A 19,994-nucleotide genomic window follows, 5' to 3' on the forward strand; every position below is an offset into this window, starting at 1 on the left:
ATCGTTTACTTCGCTCCAAAAACTGCACGGCTGAGGGTCTCAAATGAAACCGTCAGGCGTCATCAGCAGTTATTCTCCTCGTTGGTCTGTAATCAATTTAAATGTGATAAACCAACCAAGGAACATACAATATTTTATTATGTGGCATCATTATGGCCAGAAGTCATAATAAACAGCTCATTAGCAGCGGGGTTAGCGCCGTCGCTGCAGTTCACACTTAATTGGGACCAGATGCACAACATACAGGACAATGAGGGGAGAATGAATCTGCTAACGAGACGAAATAACAACAACAGGAGTCACTGCCTCAATTTTCCAGGCATGTTTCGATATTTCTGCCATTTATGGTCAGAATTTGTGTAAAATTGTGCAGAAATGAATGTTTACTCTTTGATTATCTGATAAACTACTATTATGTTTAATAAAAGTTAATGCAAACACATGCAAGTCCACATACATTCTTTTTTCCATGATGTCCTCCCTTGAACTCCTAGTCAGATTAGATTGGCAGGATTTAATTTGATTTTATCCATCACTGGGTTCGGTTATTCAGAAAACACTGAATGAACGCTTAGAGGAAATTAGAAACTGATCTTCAGAGAATACTGAGGAAGAGGAAAGTGCACGACCTTTAATAAACTGCACTGAACTGGAAAGTAAAAGTGGGTTTTATGTTAAAACTGTGGTGGAAACACTTCAGCCAGTTGTCTGAGGTGAGTGAGCCAACATGAGCTGGAGTCTTTGGAACCCAAACGTAACAAAGATTAAGACATGAATAACGGGAAATGATATGGTTTTATTTGTTGTTTTTAAAGGCTGGAGTCCAGCGAGGCCGTAAATGGCCAGATTTGTACATCCTGCTTTCCTTGTGTTAAATTGTTCAGGGGAAGTTAGAGGATTAGTGTGGGAATCGGACCTGCTCCGGACTGTAACTCCGAGTATCCTGTTGCCACGGTTGCTGTGCAGAGGGTCCTGGTGGGGGCAAACGTGTGCTTCTGGGGGAGTTTTGCGGAGTGGAATAGGGGTAGTCCTGGCAGATCAACAACAGGAACAGAAACATGTGATGTTTAGGACAGGTTCTTTAACTTTACTGGCCTGTCAGTGAGTTTGGCACATTTAACAGCATCTCTCGCTAATGCGCTTTTTCCACTTGGATATTTCATCTCCTGCTGGTCCTCTCCTCTCCTCGGACAGGCTCATTATTATGATATACTGAGGAAACTATTTAGAATATGGACTCAACCAACTGTCAGGCTGTTGAAGGGGGGACCTCCCTTATCTCCCATTGTTGAGCACAAACTGTGGGAATAAGTACTTTAAGTGAAAATAAATGTGGGTTTTCTCCCACAATCTGAGGTTCTTCATTTCTCTTCAGATTCCCATTCGTTCTGTATTTGGTAACTCCATTACCCTAAAAGGCAAACCTTTCTTAAATAAGCAGTCATACGTAATGGGCCTGAAATTTGACCTTTCATTCATCCTTCTTTTAAATATTCTTTATTTTCCCCACCAAGTTTCTTTATAATCTAGTCTGTCCATAAGATGACAGACGGCGGCAGCTGCAGATGTAACCTTATAAATCAGCATTTCATAAAATAATAAATAGGTTATCATGCCACTAATTAGCTACAACACTAGTTGCACAAGGTATGCAAAATTCATTTGGTCCGACTTAAAAAAGGCAAACATTCTTCAGATATTGCTTCGTCACATGCAGTCAGATCAGATCTGATAGTTGGAAATACCCAAACACACGTCAAACATACAGTCAGAGGAGAGATCAGAGATCAGGTGAGCACAGCTTCTGCTATGCAGACGGCCCTTTATGTGTGTCTGGGCCTGAAGAGAGGCAGAGAGCAAAGCGCCCACTGGGGAGGGAGAGGATGGACAGCCTCTCTCTGTGTCACCACCAGATCCTGTGTATGTGTGTGTGTGTGTGTGTGTGTGTGTGTGTGTGTGTGTGTGTGTGTGTGGTGTGTGTGTGTGTGTGTGTGTGTGTGTGAGAGAGAGAGAGAGAGAGAGAGAGAGAGAGAGAGGGAGAGAGTCCAGTTGTTAAATATTAAGAAGTCAGGCTTGTCCTGGAGGAACTTTGCTTCCTGTCATGCCCATCTTGGGCTGGCAGACAAGAAAATGGGGGAAGGTGATGAGATTCAGTCATCTGTAGATGGTTTAAAAAAAGAACGAAAAAGAATGAGAATGAGAAAGCATGAGAGAAGGGAAACAAACCTCTGTCCATATTCTTCTGCAGGCTGGGGAGGTAATGCTGTGCTCCCATTATGAAAATACAATGTTTTCTTTTTTTGTTTGTTGTTGGTCGCCATGGTAGCCGTAAGTGAGGCTAGCTTGTGTCAGGTGCCTGTTGGTCCGACCCCCATCTTTGAAGCAGACGAGCACTGTGGAGTTAGTGTGTAGTTGCGTCCACACAGACGCTAGAACATGTAGAAACCCCCACTGCAGCTCCACACACACACACACACGCACACACACACACACACACACACACACACACACACACACACACACACACACACACACACACACGTACGCATGGCAGGGGTAGCCTTGCACAAGCGTGTTAAAACTAAAATTGAATGCAGGTTGTCAGTCATAGTCGCATTCTTTCTTATATGAGGAGAGCAGATTTAATCGTTTCGTTGGGTGTGAAGGGAGTGGCTGGAGTTTAGGCCTCTGCTATTAAAACCCTGCCGGGATGAAGAGTTTAGTCGTCATTAGTCCTCCGCCTGTAAACAAAAGTGAAGGAAAAGGTCCATCAGGGCAAGAATGAATTAGTAAAATAAAAAGTCACACATGCACATTATTCATGCGCTTCTGTCCATTTAACTGCTTGTGCTGTTGCCTCAGTTTAGCGAGGAGGTAGGAAATTGGCCGCGTTTGCTCTCTCTCCCTCTCTGCTCTGGCTGATTTGAAGTGAATAAGTTCTGTATGCCGTGTAAATATTTCAGCAGTTCAGGCGCCCGTGCTAAGCCTAGCCACAGCGCTAACATGTCGTTGACCATTAGTGCTAACCTGCTGCCTCTGCTTCTCAGCTCTGTCTTCTCCCTCTGTTGTTTCCCACAACTTTCCTCTTTTTGTGTGCTGTGCATGCTAAAGACTTCCATAAATAAGGTGCTACAGATAAATCTGCTGTTGGGTAATATTTATTATGCGGGAGGATAAATTGTGCGAGCAACAGAGGTAAGACTCGGTGTGTTTTCACACCAAAACTGTTAACCTGGGTTCAAACCAGCTGTTTCATCTTTATGCTATCTCCCGTGAGCTTAGCTTAGCTCAGTGTATTTGTTCTGCTGGATGTGGATTCTGTCTGCAAATCGCCCGTTTGTGTTGTGGTAAAGGTAAAACCATAACTTATGTCACCATTTGTAAAGATTTAAAATGCACGTGTAGGCTCCCTTCACACATGCACGGGCCACTCTGCAGGGGCCCGTTAGCATTACGGAACAGCAGCCATTCATTCACATCCATATACTGGAGACACAAAATTGGATTTTATGCTTCAGTCTCCAAATTGTTCCCAAGGCAATGTGGATTTTTCCCTCCGTTTACTGTTGATAAACTGAACTACAGGGCCCCAGCTTGCTCAAGGGCCAAGCATCTAAAAATCAGACATTTGCTAGTACCACAATAGCATCAGCAGTCACAAGAGGTGTTTTAAATCTACTTTGATTTACTTAAGGAGCAATAATTATGATTCTTCCCTAAAATGTCCAGGTGTTTTTTACAGCCCATCTTTTCATCTAATTTTCCTTGAGGCTCATCGTTGACAAGTAAGTTGCTCCCGAGGTTCTTTAACCAAACGGGAATTAGTCCCGTTATAATCACAGACACTGAAACCGAACAGCTACCATCAACATCCCAAACAGCCACCTGGGAAACAGGCGGTGTTGGCCTCAGGGCGCTCCCCTAGAACATGTACTAGTTGGTTCAACGTATGTTTGTGCAAAGTAATGGCAAATGGCCTCCAGCCTAGGTAAAGAAAAACACGCCAAACATCACATTCAATAGTTTAAAAGTGAGAGAATAGAATGATATAAGGAACTCAAACTCCTCGTTGCGATACGTGCACATCTGTGCCTTTCGTGGAAAATGAAACGAGCGAGATGATGGATGAAACAGGCTCCTTTAAGTCTCGGCTCTGCTCTTGAGCTGCCAGCGATTCACACTGATGTATCAGGATTTGGAGAACACGGAGACGACGGAGCGGTGCTCCGAACCCCCCCCGCTTCTCTACATTTTTTGTTGGGTGTGAATGACCTCCGGACTGTTTCAGGTCAGGAGGAAGAAATGCAGTGTTTCCCAGCATGCCTCTGCCAAACAACTGTCACGAGCAGACACATGCAGTCAGGAGCGCAGTTGACATTCACTTGTTTCACTGCGTTAATGAGGAAGCTGCTCTGTCAAAAATGCTGGGAAGCAGCATCAAATAGGGAGGGAGCTTGACCGTTTAGAGGTTATTTGAATTGGAAATGTTGATAAAACATTGCAGGCTATAATGTTTCCTTGCCCTGTTGCATTTGAAACACAGACAGAAGGTTTGTAATTACAGCTACAACTACTGTTGACCTGGTTCAGCTGACAGATTTATAAATAAAAACATGATTTTATACCTATATATAAAAGGGATTCCGTGTATTAAAAAGGACCAAATAAGTTCCATTCTTTCCTAAGCAAGTTGACCCAAATTCTGTCATAATTTCTGTTAGATTAGGTTCTATATAAGATTGATGGGTTCCATTCATGGTGCATTTAGGTACCTCTTGTGCTGTGGAATTTAATCCTATTAAGCAGGAAACACAATAATTAAATGACATTTTAGTTGCCAGATTTGTTCATATCTAGAGCAAATCCTTCTCTTTGGTTTGTATTTTTTAAGAATGCGGTTTCTACGGGGACAGAGCAGTCATGAGGGCGTGGCGTCCTGAGCGGTTAATGATGGTGGCGTTGGTAATCAGATGTGGATTCATTGACGGCTGGAGAAAAGAGATGGAGTTGGAAGTGGAGAGGGAGAAAGGGACAGCGTGGCCTTTATGCCTCTGGCTATTTGCCAACCCTCTTGCTGCGCCTGCCCCCCTCCTCCACATTTACATCCTTCTAAAGTCTGTGTCCTTGACTTCGTTGTCTTCTCGTTTCTCTCTCTGTTTCATGCCTCCCGTATTCCTGCACCTCCTCTCCTCCCACACCTGTCCCTTAATCCTGCCCTCTAAGCCACGCCCATCAGATTTACCCTCTCTGTTGCTATGACGGTGGCCGGCTGTAGCGGCACCAGGCCAGCCTTCAAGGATGAGACCAAAGAGCCAGGCCTTGTTCTGTTCTTTTAGTGACTCCTCCCTCTCTTTCTCATCTCGCCTCTCCATCCTCCCACCCCTCTTGCCCATATACCACCCCCCCTCCATTCCTGCACTTCTTTGTTCCTCTTCTTCATCTTGACTCTCCCTCCTTTCATACAAGCATCATCCGCCTCACGCGTTCATCACAGTCGTGCAGCAGCCCCTGAAACTGCAGCATCCAGAACGTTTCTTTGGTAAATGTTGGGGTGTGATGGGATGGCCGCAATGTTAAGTCCACTTTTTATTATCTGGAAAATCTTTTAAGAGAGAATCTTGCTTTGGAGAATCAGAATTTAGAGATTTTTTTTTATTTCTAAGTGACACTTCACTCAAAGTAAACACGACATAAAACACTTGATCATGGGCTCCATCAGGGAACTTGTTGTTGTTGGAGACAAACTGTTTCCTGTTTGGTTCAAGGGCAACATGGGCAATGAAGGGAGAGGAGCTTTATCAGGTCCTACTGCAGCCAGCCACCAGGGGCAATCTTGACCTGCTGCCATTAGAAGGTTTATATGCAGTTTGGGGGTTTGGTGCATCATTTAACCACAGAACTATAATCATCACCTCCAGATTGTTGTTTATTTGAATCCGAGGTAATATTTTAGTTGGTGCGTAACTTTGCCAGCGGGATATTTTTGATTTCGTGTTTATGTTGTGGTCGGTTCTGATCCAGATCCAGATCCCTTTTACCGTCCAACATTCATGCGAGCTTAGAGACATTTTACAGAGCAGGTCTGGCCTCTTTTCTGTTTTTCCTACTGAATTTCATGAATGAAAAGGTTGATTTCATCTGAATCCAAATAGAATGTAATTCTTTTGGGCCGTTTTCCCCCTCCAAATCATACATTTCAGCTCACATTGCTGATCAATTTGCATTGGGTTTATACACACATCTCATGTGTGTGTGGATTAAAATAACATCTACCGTATATTGTTGTTTTTCAATCATTTCCAAACACATCTGGATTCATCACACAACTCTGTAAAGTCTGTCAAACTCCTCCTGTTTACCTCGTGCCGTTGTCTCTCCATTTGGTGCAAATCCGTTTAAGTCAGCTGTACTGATTGTAAATGCAAAATCCAGCTGTGCACACAGATGTGCACTGTGGATCTGCGTGTGTGTTTCAGTGTGTGTGTGTTTTAGTGTGCTGGCCTAGGCATGACCTTGGTTATCACACTGATAGTGAGGCTTCTCATTAGTGCTGGACTGGAGGAAATTGTTGGGTGATGAGGGGGCAGCGCTTTATACACACACACACACACACACACACGTACGCACACACACACGCAGATGTCAATGCACCACTTTGTATTAATTCTTGCGTGCACCTGGTGGCACCTGCAATGCTTATGCAAGATCTCATACATAATCCTCACACACACACAGACACACACAAATCTTCTGAGTACATCTCAGTCTCATGGCCCCCCACTCAGTTGTCTCGCCTCACCTTCTGTTTAGTGTTTATTCTCTCCCACACACATTCTGCCTCTACCCCCTCCGTCTCTGTCTTCCTCTCTCTGTTCTGCCCACCAGACAGACCTTGCAGACCTTGCTGCCCACTGAGTTCCTATGGTCCTCAAACACCACAGTGTTGCCCTCTGGTGGTAGTGTCTGCACATTAGATGGAAACTGCGTGTGTCTAAATTGTGTGTGTGTTTTAAATTCAAAGTATTTGATGTTATTTGAAAGCACTATTACTATTTAATGGTATTTTAAAGTGTGTTTGCTTGTTGGAGATCACATCCACTCATTGTATGTTGAGAGGTGATAACTATATGAGGCTCTTTAAAAGTTCAGAGGTGTTTATTTGGTCCTGGAAAGAAACAAATTGATGAAGTTTGGGTCTCTGCAGTTTTGGGTGAATTCAAGTCTCTAATGGGCCACTTGTTTTGCTCGATCGTGAGAGGAATGCCTCGTGTCACAAAGCACAACTATTTGAGTTACTCCAGCAGGGCTTCAGCACGTCCAGGTGAAAAAGGAATTTTTGGAGCGCTGGCATGAGGAAGTGCTCCGGGTGATGCTGCTGCTGATATCGGGGCAGCCTATTCCTAAACACTCCGCTTATTAACGTTAGCGTTCACTCAGCTGTCGTTGCTCACCAATTCTTTTTCCCCCCTTAAAGCCAAATTCTATACACACAATTCTATAAACATCCTGAATAAAAAAAGATGAATAAAGACATTTTAGTGCACAATTGGTTGTTGGTTGTCGATGCTAAATTGCTTCTCCGTCATGTGACCTGTCCAGGGTCATCCTCTCTCCCACTAATCAGTAAGAAGATGGTAAAAAGTGCATCTATCATTAGTAATTTTATGATATTTACACTTGATAAATTATCTGAGAGTTTTATTCAGATGAAAAAATGTAAATATTCACCCAGAACATCAAACAAAACTACAGCTAGAATATTGCAGCTATTCTCGTTCCAACTATAAAGACTAATGCCCTCTAAACTTTCCTTTGCTGACATGAATATTATTAGTCGTGTGGTTATAGAACCAGTGTAGAACTAAAAGCTTTTCCAAGCTGTTCCTGTGAGCACAGTGACTGAAACTGCTTTTGGTCTCAAGATTGCAAGATTGGAGCGTGTGCAGAGACGAAAGGTGTGTGTGTGTGTGTGCATGTGTGTGTGTGTTGAGGGGGTTTCTTGCTTTTTGGTCCTTTCATCGCTCTTTTCTACACCATTCATAACATAGTTTAGGTTAGTTTGATAGTTTAAATTAGATGATGCCTCTCCTGATCTACTTCTGTGGTTTCTTCATCCAATTAGGAAACGGGGGAGTAATTAAAAACATGAAGGAAGCAGGAGAAAAGGGAGAAAACTAAACTCACAAATCTGAAAAGAACAACGTCATCATTCGCTATTTTAAATTATAGCTTCTGTCTGGAATTAGATCTGTTGAAATTCAATTCAATTCTTACAAATTGACAATTTTCGGTGTTTATTTTTAAAATTGTAGCACTAACATCACAAGCATGATTTTACTGGAAGGGTCCACCACTGTGTTTCTTTGAGCATTGCCGAAGATTATTTCCGCTGTATCTGCATGTCATCTTTGCCAGCGTAACTTAATTCCACATACTGGGTGATGTTAATGTAGCCTTACGTCCAAGTCAATATAAACTGAAAGAAAGAGAACACAATCAGAAATTACAGCCGTTTGTAGCAGTAATATCAAAGTCTAAAATGGATTTTCAGACTGAACAAAACTAAAAGGGTTATAAAATTATGGTGTTTTTCAATGTCTGAGCTTCAATTAGATGTCCTGGATTTGTAACTCTTGCAGTCGATAAGAAAATGTTTGTCTAAAGTCACTCTTAAATGGCCCTAAGTGCCTCCATTTCATCCATGGGTTTGGGGGGTTTCGCAATAATTACATCGAGTTGTTTGTCTGGAAGGATAAAGTGGGGACAAAGTGAAGGTCTTCATAGTTTTTGAGCTCCTGCCACCTGCATGGAGGCACGTGTTGATTTTAGCTTTTTACATATTTAGAAATAAAACCTAAAGGTTTTGGGCCAATAGATATTCAGTTTATCATCATATCTGCAGCACCAGAAACCAACAGGCGCACTAACCCAAACATGTGATCTCTCCCGGTTGGCCCCAAGAGACATGTGTAAGTGTGTGTGTGTGTGTGTGTGTGTGTGTGTGTGTGTGTGTGAGATGGAGAACAAGCTTGCCTCATATGCGCATGCCTGTTTCTTTGCCTGCATTTGGGGTCAAAAGGGTGGAGAGCAGGGGGCAACTCCCAGTAATACCCGATCTGTGATTGGCTCTCACCGCCATCCTGACACAGCTTGATTGGCTGCCGTATCCAGCAGTCAAGGCGGCAAGCAGGTATGGGAGGATCTTCTCTCTGCTCTGTTGCTAGGTTACAGGTATACCCAATAGATGTGGAGATAGAGTAGAGATTATGAACGGGATGGGTGTGGATCAGTGTGTGTGTCAGTGTGGATGTGAGGGTTTGTCAGCGGGAGGGAGGGGTCGATTGAACCGAGGGTCATGTGGGTGGGAGGGAGATTGAGACATAAAGGGAGCAACAACAAGTCAGACTCAGAGAGGGATTTCTTGAAAGGAAAAAATGGCTCCTGGTTTCGCAGCACTCTTATTAACACCCGTCGTTTAATGGCGTTCCCAGGCACTGAGGTTGAGTGTTTCAGGATCACACAATGTCATGTTGCCAAACGCACACAAAGCAAGATTCTCCTGGTTTTCAACCCATATGTGAACGCTTGAAAGCTCCCATCGCTCCCGACCACTTCCTCAGGTGAATGATGCAATTATGACCAGTAGATCCCAGAGTGGTGGTTGGTTTGTTATTCATTAAAGTGCTGTTATATTAATCACACACTGCACCAGACAAGCTGCCCTGAGAACGGCTGCTCGACTGCACTAAGATTGCAATCATAGAGCGGTCACTCGCCATTAATCGGGGTCGTTTATCAATCCGGACCACCACACACTCGGATGTGAATACACACATGCTCACACACACTCTGATCGATGGCTTGCCTTGGCCAGTAAGAGGGATTGATGGGCGTCCCGGCTGCCGCTCTCTGTTTTTATGTATAAAGATGTGTTAGTGTGCATTGTGACACACAAGGAGGGGAGATAAATGAAGAGCCCAAATATTGCTTCACCTGGGGGTGAATCTTGAAACAATGGAGGAGGAGGTGGATCTTGTTAGCTTTGTCTTTGTGAGTGTGCAGGGGTGCAATACTCCTGCTTCTTGTGCTTTATCCGTCTGCTCCCTCCTGACCTCCGTTTTGTAAAACTTTGTGATTTTCTACCACACGTTTCCTCAGAGATGTCCCCCTTGAACGCCGCCCAGGGATCTTGTTTGAAGTTAACCCATTGCTGCTGAAGACACCCTAAATCGAAGGCATTGTGCTACCCTGAAGCGTCCTCAGTGACTCAGATTGAAGCGTCCCTCTGCTTTTACCTGAGCCACGCTGTGAAGAGAGCGACCACAGTGCCTCTGATCGTCTTGGATCACATAAACAAGTCCTAGTTGTGTTCTGACTCCTCCATATTGAGCAGGCCAAGAACATTTGGCTGTCTGGGAAAGTTGTCAGACTGCTGAAAGAGGAAGGATGAAATGATGAGACAGAGGGAGGAGAGACAGGAACAACAAAGGAGGAGGAGGTGGAGGAGGAGGAGGACCCTTTCTTTGGTAATATTTGCAAATTTTCATCTTTCACCTTCACATTATCTCATTTTTACCTACCACTTCCTCTCCCAGTGTCTCTGCCTGGCAGGTTATCACACATTTCATCTGCTTTCACTCCTCTGCTCCTTCTGTCTCCATTTCCTCAGTCTTCTGCCGATTCATAATCTCTGTTTGGACAGAAAACAAAGAGATGGAGCTTCTGTCCTGAGTAATGACATCAGGAATTTGAAGCTGTGAAAGCGAGAACTGCACGGTGTGGCTGCCTCATTTGCAAGCTCTGTGCCTGTTGGGCAGACACTGGGTCTGTTAGCCTGTCTGGCTCTGTCGTAGTTTCACCCTCACTCTGATCTACGATCACATCTTTTAAATAAACCGATCGGTTTTCCATCCTCTAGCTCCTCATTACTCTCTTCACTGTATAGATACAGTGTGGCAGCATGGAAATGAACGCCTTCTCTCTCTGCTTTTGGCCCCTGAATCCTTCATCATTATGTTCCCTTTACCTCCTTCATACATGTCCAAACCATCTGGATCTGGCTTCCTGTTGGTCCCAGGCCCAGATGAATCGGGAGGATAGTGACAGGAAGGCATTAGGCCCAGATTAAGAGTCAAGTCAAGATGAAATAAAGAAATTGATAGTAAGAAGGAAATCAAAGTAGTGAAAAATAAGAAAAGATGGCAGGAATATGGAGAAATTGGGGATGGGGACCTGGCAGCCAGTGGAGTCTGCTGATTATCTTGAGCTCCTTGTGATTTCTTCTTGTAGTTTCCAAAAGTAAAATTATCCGTATCTCCTTCCCCTCTGTCCAAGATGGAAAAACCAGAAAAGCAGCTAAAAACACTTATTAAGATATAATACATCGTATTTTGATGATAGCAACATTTTCCATTAAAAGTGAAACAATATGCTCAATACTCTCACAGCATTAAACACACGGACACCTCAGGGTCCGACGTGGCGGGCCGCAACTTCAGCAGAAATGCAAGAATATTGGAGGAAGAATTGAATTGAATTTAAAAGTGAAATAGAATAGAAAATAGAAAGGTTTTTTTTTTCAAATTAAAATGAGCACTGTAAATAGACTGCCAAGTAGTTACACATAATAATACCTGAGCATCTGTGATATTTTATTTCAAATCTACACATGACACTGAACACAACTGTTTGACTGGATCCACCTGCCTTTCACAGGAAATCTGCTGACTCACAACCAGTTTGCAGAATCAGGTTTGGTACTATGTTATTATCAAAAGTGGAGGAGGTCAAAAGTCACGATATTATAAACAAAGTGGAGACTGGAGGGATCGTGAAACAGAGGGTAGAACACAGCAGCCGTGCATGTGCATGTGCATGTGCATGTGCATGTGCATGTGCATGTGCATGTATGTGAGGCTGAGTAGAATTTGTTTTCTCTTATTCCCGAATGTCCATTTTTAGACACCACTCTATATAATGAGCTGACAGGACGGCAGGGACAACAGGGACGGGCCTGCACTGCTAAGTCCTGTGTGGCTTAAATCACACTAGCATCTGGCTTACACACACCCACACACACACACACACATACAGTCACACACACATAATGAAACACACACTCGTGCACACCCAGGGTGACTTGGCATGTGTGACTGCAGAGGATACATGGGAAGATTTAAGTGCAGGGCCCCTCCTTTCATCTATTTACACTTGATACATTTTGTTTGCTGCATTTAAATCCCTTCATCCTCGGTACAAATCCCTGATTAACATAATTGGGCAATTGCCTCACTCTTCAGCAAATTAGGGAAATAATTTCACATAATGAATCTGTTTTAACATTTAACCCCTGCTGCAGCCCTCCTGCACCTGCTGGCTCCTGTGTGAGAGCCACGCTGCAGAGATTAAAGGTTCTCCAGAGGTCGCCCACATCTTGTCATGTTCTGACCAGCCTTTCTATATCTGGTCTTTGGATCCAAGAAATATCTGCAGCAGTTAAGATGTTTTTACCATCGATTAGTAAACGGTGGAGCAGAAACAAAAAGGTACGGTTTGTAGCTAATGTGATGAGGGGAAAATGTACAAAATGTTATTAATATTTGCAGTGACATCCTGCTAAACCCTCTCTGGAGTGTGTCTAATTCATCAAATCATCCTTACTGTTTGGGCCTGATGTGCCGTGACTCACAGGGTGAATAAAAGGCTTTTACACACTGTGAGTGAATCACTTTGTGTGTGTGTGTGTGTGTGTGTGTGTGTGTGTGCACGTGTGTGTGACATGACGCATGATGTATGTGAGGTTAGCCAGCAGTACTCACACACACACACACACACACACAAAGTCTTCCAGCTAAAGGGCCTTGATCGGGTGTGACTTTGATCCTCACCACAACATCCGCTCTTCCATTCAAACACTGCTTTTCTGCTTCTGCTCTATGGCTGGTTCTCGTCCAGAGACTCACCCAGGACTCGGGTTTCTGTGTTACGATCCTCAAATAGCTCAAAGCGCCTTCAAACATAAAGGATCCTCCTGTTGTAACCTAACACTGAGTGCGCTGGAACCAGATTTGGACCCTTTGGATGTGCTGCGGATCTCTAAGGGAGGGTTGTGGTCAGTGTCACCGTCTCAGAGGGTCATAAGTTACTTGCGAGCAGGACTGTGAGCACTTTGGGTGTTTAGTTTCATAATGTGTGTCGTGAGTCTGTGGGGGTAGATTGCGGAGATGAAATGCAGGTAAATTTCATATAATCGGGTAATAAAGAGAACATGAACAACAGTGGTCTATCTTGTTTGTGCTATCGTATACTGAGTTTGTCATTCTTACACAGTAATCAACAAACACTAATTGTAAAAATGTTGGATTTAGTTGATGACAGTGTTAATGAATGAGGGAAACAAGAACATCATCTTTTCATCATCATAGAGAATCAATCTAGCCTATGCCTAACAGGTTAACCAGTTCTAAGGTGTAGAAAGGTGAGTGGAACTCATGCAGTTGTCCTCCTGGTCTCAATTCTCTGGAATATGATTTTAATAGTCATATTATAGAATTGGAGACATGGCCTTGGATGGTGGTGTGAGTTCTCCACATATTCCCCTGAGGTCGGACTTGTTTCTGCTTCAGAAGAGCCGCTCCTCACTATGGAAATGTTTTCAGACTCTTTGATGCTTTATTCACATTTTCCCATCAAAGGACATGTCCACTGCCTGGGCTGCTCTGCACCTCACTCCCTCCGTAACCCTCCGCCCTCGCCATGGCGGTTGTGATCGATCCGACCACGTCTCCCTGTCCCACATGTCATCTTTTTTCTTTGACACCGCTCTCCTCTCTGCGCTGCTTGGTATTCCAGAGCTGGAATGTATGCACCATCGTAGATCCATCAGCTCCGATCGGAATGCCGCACCACGGCTCAGGGAAATAGAGGGATGAGAAAAGGGAGGTGGGGAGAGCGAGGATGGAGGGAGGAGGGAGGGGGGGACAGGTCAGCGGCTTGTCGACATCCTGCCGGGACCAAAGCCTCAAACTGACAGGGAGATGGAGCGAGAGGGAGGAATTTGTGAGGACAGGGTAAAAGCGGGAGTCCTTTTTTTTCATTTCTGCAGGTTGCCACTTTTGTTAATATCCTTCTCTTTTCAAATCATCCTCTCATCCTCGGAATTCACAGAGCATTAAAGAGGATTCCTTTAGAGCTTCCATCATCTACATTATGTGCATTAATCACTCATTATAGCATCTAGACTCTGTTAATCCTTTTTGAGGGGGATTGAACACAAGTTCCGTAGAAGCAGAATGTCCAGTACGTTCCCGCATCGTTATCTCACGGAGTTTTCCAGTTTTAACTCACTGCTGAAGGAGGAAGAGAGCAGGACTGTGAGAGAGCGGAGAATTGCTGGAATAACCAACCAAACTGACAGACACAATTAAAGCACGACACATCTTGGATGTCAAGAGTCCCCATCTCAGTCAGATGGCATTGAGTGAACAAAGCTCTCCTTTATAGGCCTTGAAAACACGACTGCCGTGCTCTCCTCAATAAGTCTTTGTGTTTGACGCTGGTGTCGATGTGATGTACAGCACCTTGCGCTATTGTGCAGGCCCAGTGTTCCCAGTCATTGAACCCCGGGGTGGGATTCCATCACGACAGCACATTCCTGTTATAGTGGCTTGCTGGATTTGTATCAAGCTCTAACTCCAAGCATGCTGATCATCTCTGTTTGAGTGAAGTGTGAAGGGAGACAAGAGCCAATTCCTGTCGAAGTCGTCTCTCGTCTTCATTTATCGCTCTGTTTCTTCATGCGCTCCTCCTCTATAAAGCCTCTCCATCCTCCCTGTGTGTTCTCCCCCATGGCTTCCCTCTACAGCAGTGCGTTGCCTTGGTAATACCCAGTTGTCTTAAACAGACAGATGGAATAAGAGAGAGTGACGGGCAATTTTCCCAGCGTATGTGCAGACTGGTATTTCTGCGTGTGTGTTCCGCATGCACTTGTTTTTCATTTTTATTTCCTGCCAACACCCTCTTCCCCCTCCATCCCATCCTGCAAGTTTTCTGCACGGCAGGTGCGTGCGTGCATGCTCGCGCGCGTTTGGGAATTACCTGACACATCGTGTTAGTAAGAGCGGAACAGCCTTATTTCCTGGACCTGCGCTGGCCATTTTAGATGCCAGGTGTCAGTCTGGATCTAAGGGGAGTCACCGCTCTTCCTTTTTCTCTTTCCTCTCTGCACATCAGTCACGGGTGTGTTATAAAAGCAGCTTCAAATCAAGCAAAAACAGCACCGTCACTTGAAAAGAACATGTTGACGAAACTTTGCATCAGTAAACTCATGTCCAGCATCGTTTTTGCTGTCCTTTGTCATTGTGACTCAATGTGTTTCTAAATAATTGAGACTCGTTTCCATTTCTATGGCAATCCATGTAGCTTGAGTGGCGTTCCGGCTGCTTCTTACCATGTGTTCCTTGTGGCAGATTTATAGAATAGATATATAACCTACTTGTGCCATTGCTAATGCAGAAAGGTCAGTGATGGGAGATGACAACAGGTGAAGCAGATGATTTTTTTTTTATTTGCCAGTGTGCCCCTCATTGTGAAGCATCGTACCTGCGCCTCAGGTTGCTCACCTTGACGCTCCCAAACTGAACTATCTCTCTCAGCTAAAGCTCTTTTGATTTAAATATTGACCAGTACTCCATAATATCCCAGAATTACCTGTAGACATAATTGTTATCTAATTTCCTCCAGGCTGGCATGATCAGGATGGAGCAGGAGGAGTTTTTCATCGAGCCAGTGGAGCGAGGCGTTGAGGTGATAGAGGAAAAGGAGCAGGAGGGCGGCGGTGGGAGAACACACATCGTGTATCGCTCCTCAGCAGTGAAGAAGAAGCCCATCAGCAGGGCAGCAGCGGACTTCCACTCCAGAGGTCAGTCTGCTCACACTCAGCCACCCCAGACACTCCACTGGATGCTCCTCATGAGAAGAAGTGAGGAACACGCACCTGTTTTCTAGAGGAGAGATGGCGAACGGCAGCGCCAGTTTATTCTGCTGTCAAAGAGATTCCGCCTACACACATCCAGCGGTATCCTCCTGTCACCATGCTGAGTTTCCACTAAAGGAGTGACATATGGAGACACGCGTGTTTGACTGGTGAATTACACGCTGCCTTAGTTGCCTTAACAAATAACAGCTGGCACTCAAGGCTTTTGGTTCCTCTGCCTCCAATTTCTTCTCTATAGATGAAATAAATGAAGTGAAGCAAACAGAAGAGGCTCTTATTTTAAGGTATGCTAAATGTTAACAGGTTCATGGCATCTAGCAAACTTGAGGATTACAGGGATCGAATGGATATTTAAGTAAATTTTAACAGCCCAGATCTGACCCTGACCTCTTGCAAAAAACAAAAAGAAAATTATTTATTGAATCTGCTTTTTTTTGTACTTTATAATGATTTGCTATTGATATCATAAACACAATCAATGCATTTTTGGATTAAAAAAACATATGAAATGTAATGTGAAACACAGGATTCTTTGCAAATGAATATCTAACACACGAAAACAGATATTATGTTGCACAAAAATAATTGTATTTCATGGAAGGTATCATAAGCACATGGGCGAGAACATAGGTGACTCCCAAATCTCTGGGATTGAGCCACAGTAACTCCACTGACCAAACACCCCACCACAGCCTCACCTCTGCTGTGTAGCAGAACAGGGAGTCGACTCGCTTGATAACCGGTGTATCGCACACTTTGCTGTGATCTGTGTCTTCCTATTTTCAGCAGTTGAGTCCACGTCTAATAATATACAGAGAGTTTCCATAGGAACACCCAGCGAGGACAGACTGTTAGAGTAACACAGATCGCTTCCCACTGTTACTGATACCTGACAGTACACAAATACCCACACAGACACACACACGCACGCACGCACACACGCACACACTCTGAAAAAAACTCAACTGACAGTCTCAGAGATAGGCAGGCACTTGTTGCTCATACAGCTTCCTCGATGTTACATTTACACATCTGAACACACACACACACACACACACACACACACACAAACACACACACACAAACTCAAATACAGTGGACTATTCAATCCAACTGGATTTTCACCCTAGACTGGAAATAAAGGCTTAAAAGCAACAGTTTGTGTGTGTGTGTGTGTGTGTGTGTGTGTGTGTGTGTGTGTCTGTGTCTGTGTCTGTGTGTGTGTGCATGTGTGCCTCTGTGCATTTCTGTACAGGCTGTTATGTGTGTCTGTGAGTGTGTGTGGATGGCGTGGGCAAGTATTCTGTGGCTGTCTGGCTTTAAATGCTGGGATTTTCAAGGCTAAGCAGACAGACAGGCAGACAGACAGGCAGACGACTAGGCATGTGCTGCTCCCTGTAGCATTGATGCAGGTCTCTTCCTCTCCTCACCCGTCCTTCCTCTTTTCAGTCGCAGCGTCTCCGCTTCCACATCACAACAGACTGTAAACACGTGTTGACCTTCCTGCCGTTACATCACCCTGATATCAACGCCTCACACATTTGTATATCATGACACTTTCTGCCTTCTTCCATCACACATTCCATCATATTGCCTTTCTCAGACAGGCACTCGCCCTCAATCAATCACGGGTATTAGCGAATCATTTCATATCCGATCAATCATGGGAGGCTTGCTTTCACAGAATGTGTGGTCTTAGCAGCCATTTATCGAAGGCTGGACTTATTTCCTGATGAAAGACCGAGGGAAGGAAGTTATATTTAGAGAGGGAATACAAGAGCTGAAGAAGGAGTGAAAGAGGGACGGAGCAGAGCGAGATTGATCGATTTCTTACACCATAAGCCGAGGAGGTGAATCAATGTCCTAAGTGGAGAGAGCAAGAGCTTTATTATTAATGTGGTACATCCGTCAATTAATCGCCGTGGCGATAGAAAGCAAACTGCAGACAGACACCCGTCTTTGACTGTTTCTACCCCTCAGTGTTGGATATTTCCTTCTTTTTCTATTGTACGGCTAAGCGGTAGTGTTTTCCGGAGGAAATCACTTTAGAAGATTTCACTTTAGAACTGATTGGACTGAAACAGGGCAGAGAACTGGGGCAAATAGACATGCCCAAAGCACATTTTTACCACTCAGAACACAGACCGCTGTTCCGTCCTGTCCTGCACCTTCCTTAGCTGTGCTGTGAGTGGTTATCAAGCCGCTGTTGTTCAGTGTGCACCAGAGAACATTTTTAGAGGGTCAGTCAGAGGCCAGTGGCGCTCGTCACTTAATGTCTGCATCCCGCATAGTACGGCGGGGTTCTTCTGAGAACCCGCTTCATCTCCAGCTCTCTCGTCTACCCTCCTTACCGCTCTGCCAGCTTGTATAAAAGAAGGAGGCTCATATGTTTCCTTTTAAGAGGATCCCCGTGACTACCCACCTGGTGATGTAAGCACAGACACACATAAATGTCCCAGGCTTATTCTTAGTGACTGGGGTTCCCAGCGGACACCAAGCAGGACACTGTCACTTGTTGGAATCCCAGGATGACACCTGAAAAAAGCGTAAATCTGTCTGATGTCATTGGGAAACTCACACACAGTGGGCAGAATTTAGGCATATTCATATATAAGATCAAGTCTGATCTGCTAAAACTCCTTAAAATGATCTTTGGACCTCCCGAGAAGGTCAAGAGGTCAAGCACAGATGTCTGCATCAGATTGCTCTGCAGTCTCATAACTTGAGCTATTTTGATGGAGTCTCAAAACAGTTATTTATTCATCATCTGAGCCGTGTGGTGACCTGTCCCATGTTGACCCTCCTCTGGCCGCATGTCAGCTGGAATGGGCTCCAGTCCCCCTTGACCCTGCATCAGATGAGCGGCGATAAACAACAGTTGGATGGATCGTCGCAGACATTCGTCATCCACATTGTCCGACAGCCCAACACAGTTCATTTCATTTTGAACTGCGACTTTCATGCCTGTATTCCTATCCCTGTTTCCTGGGAGAAGCAACATCTTCCCAAAACAAAGTGTTTAAGCTGCTTCAGTGGGAGAGAAATCAGGAGCCATCTGCAGTGAGCGCCTCAAACGTCGCAGCTCTGGATGCCACTTGTTCAAGGAGAGAATTCCTTCACTGCATACCGCCTGTGTGAACTATGTAATTTGCTCAGGCTTGTCTGTGACTGAATATTTTTAGAAAAAAAGCCAAGGCTCAGTGGTAAATTCCAGAAACAGAAAAAGAAAGTTAAACCACGATTGTGTGGACAACTGACAGAAGTCCAACACTTTGGAGCTGGAAATGGAATTAGACTCACTTTAGAAGAATGGCAATAGAAGAGCAAATCTGTGTCCAAAAGATGGCGCATCCCTTCTTATTAAAGTCATTAAATATTTTTACCATACTGTAAATATCTTGTTTTCTTACTTACAGTCATACGTAAAGTAGAAAACACAAAATAATACAAACACGTGTTTATACACTCATACACAAACAGCCGTGTAATTTTTTATATCTTTGTGAAGACTTTCGCAGAGATACATAGTCATTATCTTGCTCCTAACTCCTGACTAACCATCACAATTAACCTCCTGACCTTTAACCTTAGCCTAAACCAACCTCTGATATCAACCATAAAACCATGTCTTAACCCTCAAACCGACCAGCCAAAATGTCCTCACTTTCCAAAGATATTCTCACTTAGGAAAATGAGAATTTTTATTTTAGTCAATATGTTACAAGTACAACAACACACACACACACACACACACACACACACACACACACACACACACACACACAGAGTTACTGTATATGTCTGTGAACATGTCCTATCCAGGTGTTCCTCGAGGAGGAAATTGTTTGGAGGGCACGTATTTCAACAACCAGCTGCTTCCTCTCTGTGGCCACTCGATCCCCAGAGAACATGACAGGGCTTTTTATTGTGCTCAGTATTGTGCATGTGCGTGTAAAGGTGTGCAAGTATGTTTGCACAAACCAGCAGCACGTTCTGCTCC

At 44.3% G+C, this 19,994-nt stretch overlaps 1 protein-coding gene across 1 annotated transcript in view; it reads left to right on the top strand.

The window, feature by feature from the left end:
* Positions 1 to 19,994, top strand: part of LOC130531189 (A disintegrin and metalloproteinase with thrombospondin motifs 2-like) — a 77,024-nt gene that overhangs the window by 18,625 nt on the left and 38,405 nt on the right. The window contains exon 3 of the mRNA XM_057043046.1: positions 15,742 to 15,919. Within this exon, the coding sequence (XP_056899026.1) occupies positions 15,742 to 15,919 (178 nt within the window). The remainder of the gene's footprint in view (positions 1 to 15,741; positions 15,920 to 19,994) is intronic.

This window comes from Takifugu flavidus, chromosome 9 (genome assembly GCF_003711565.1).
Source record: "Takifugu flavidus isolate HTHZ2018 chromosome 9, ASM371156v2, whole genome shotgun sequence".
NCBI lineage: Eukaryota > Metazoa > Chordata > Actinopteri > Tetraodontiformes > Tetraodontidae > Takifugu > Takifugu flavidus.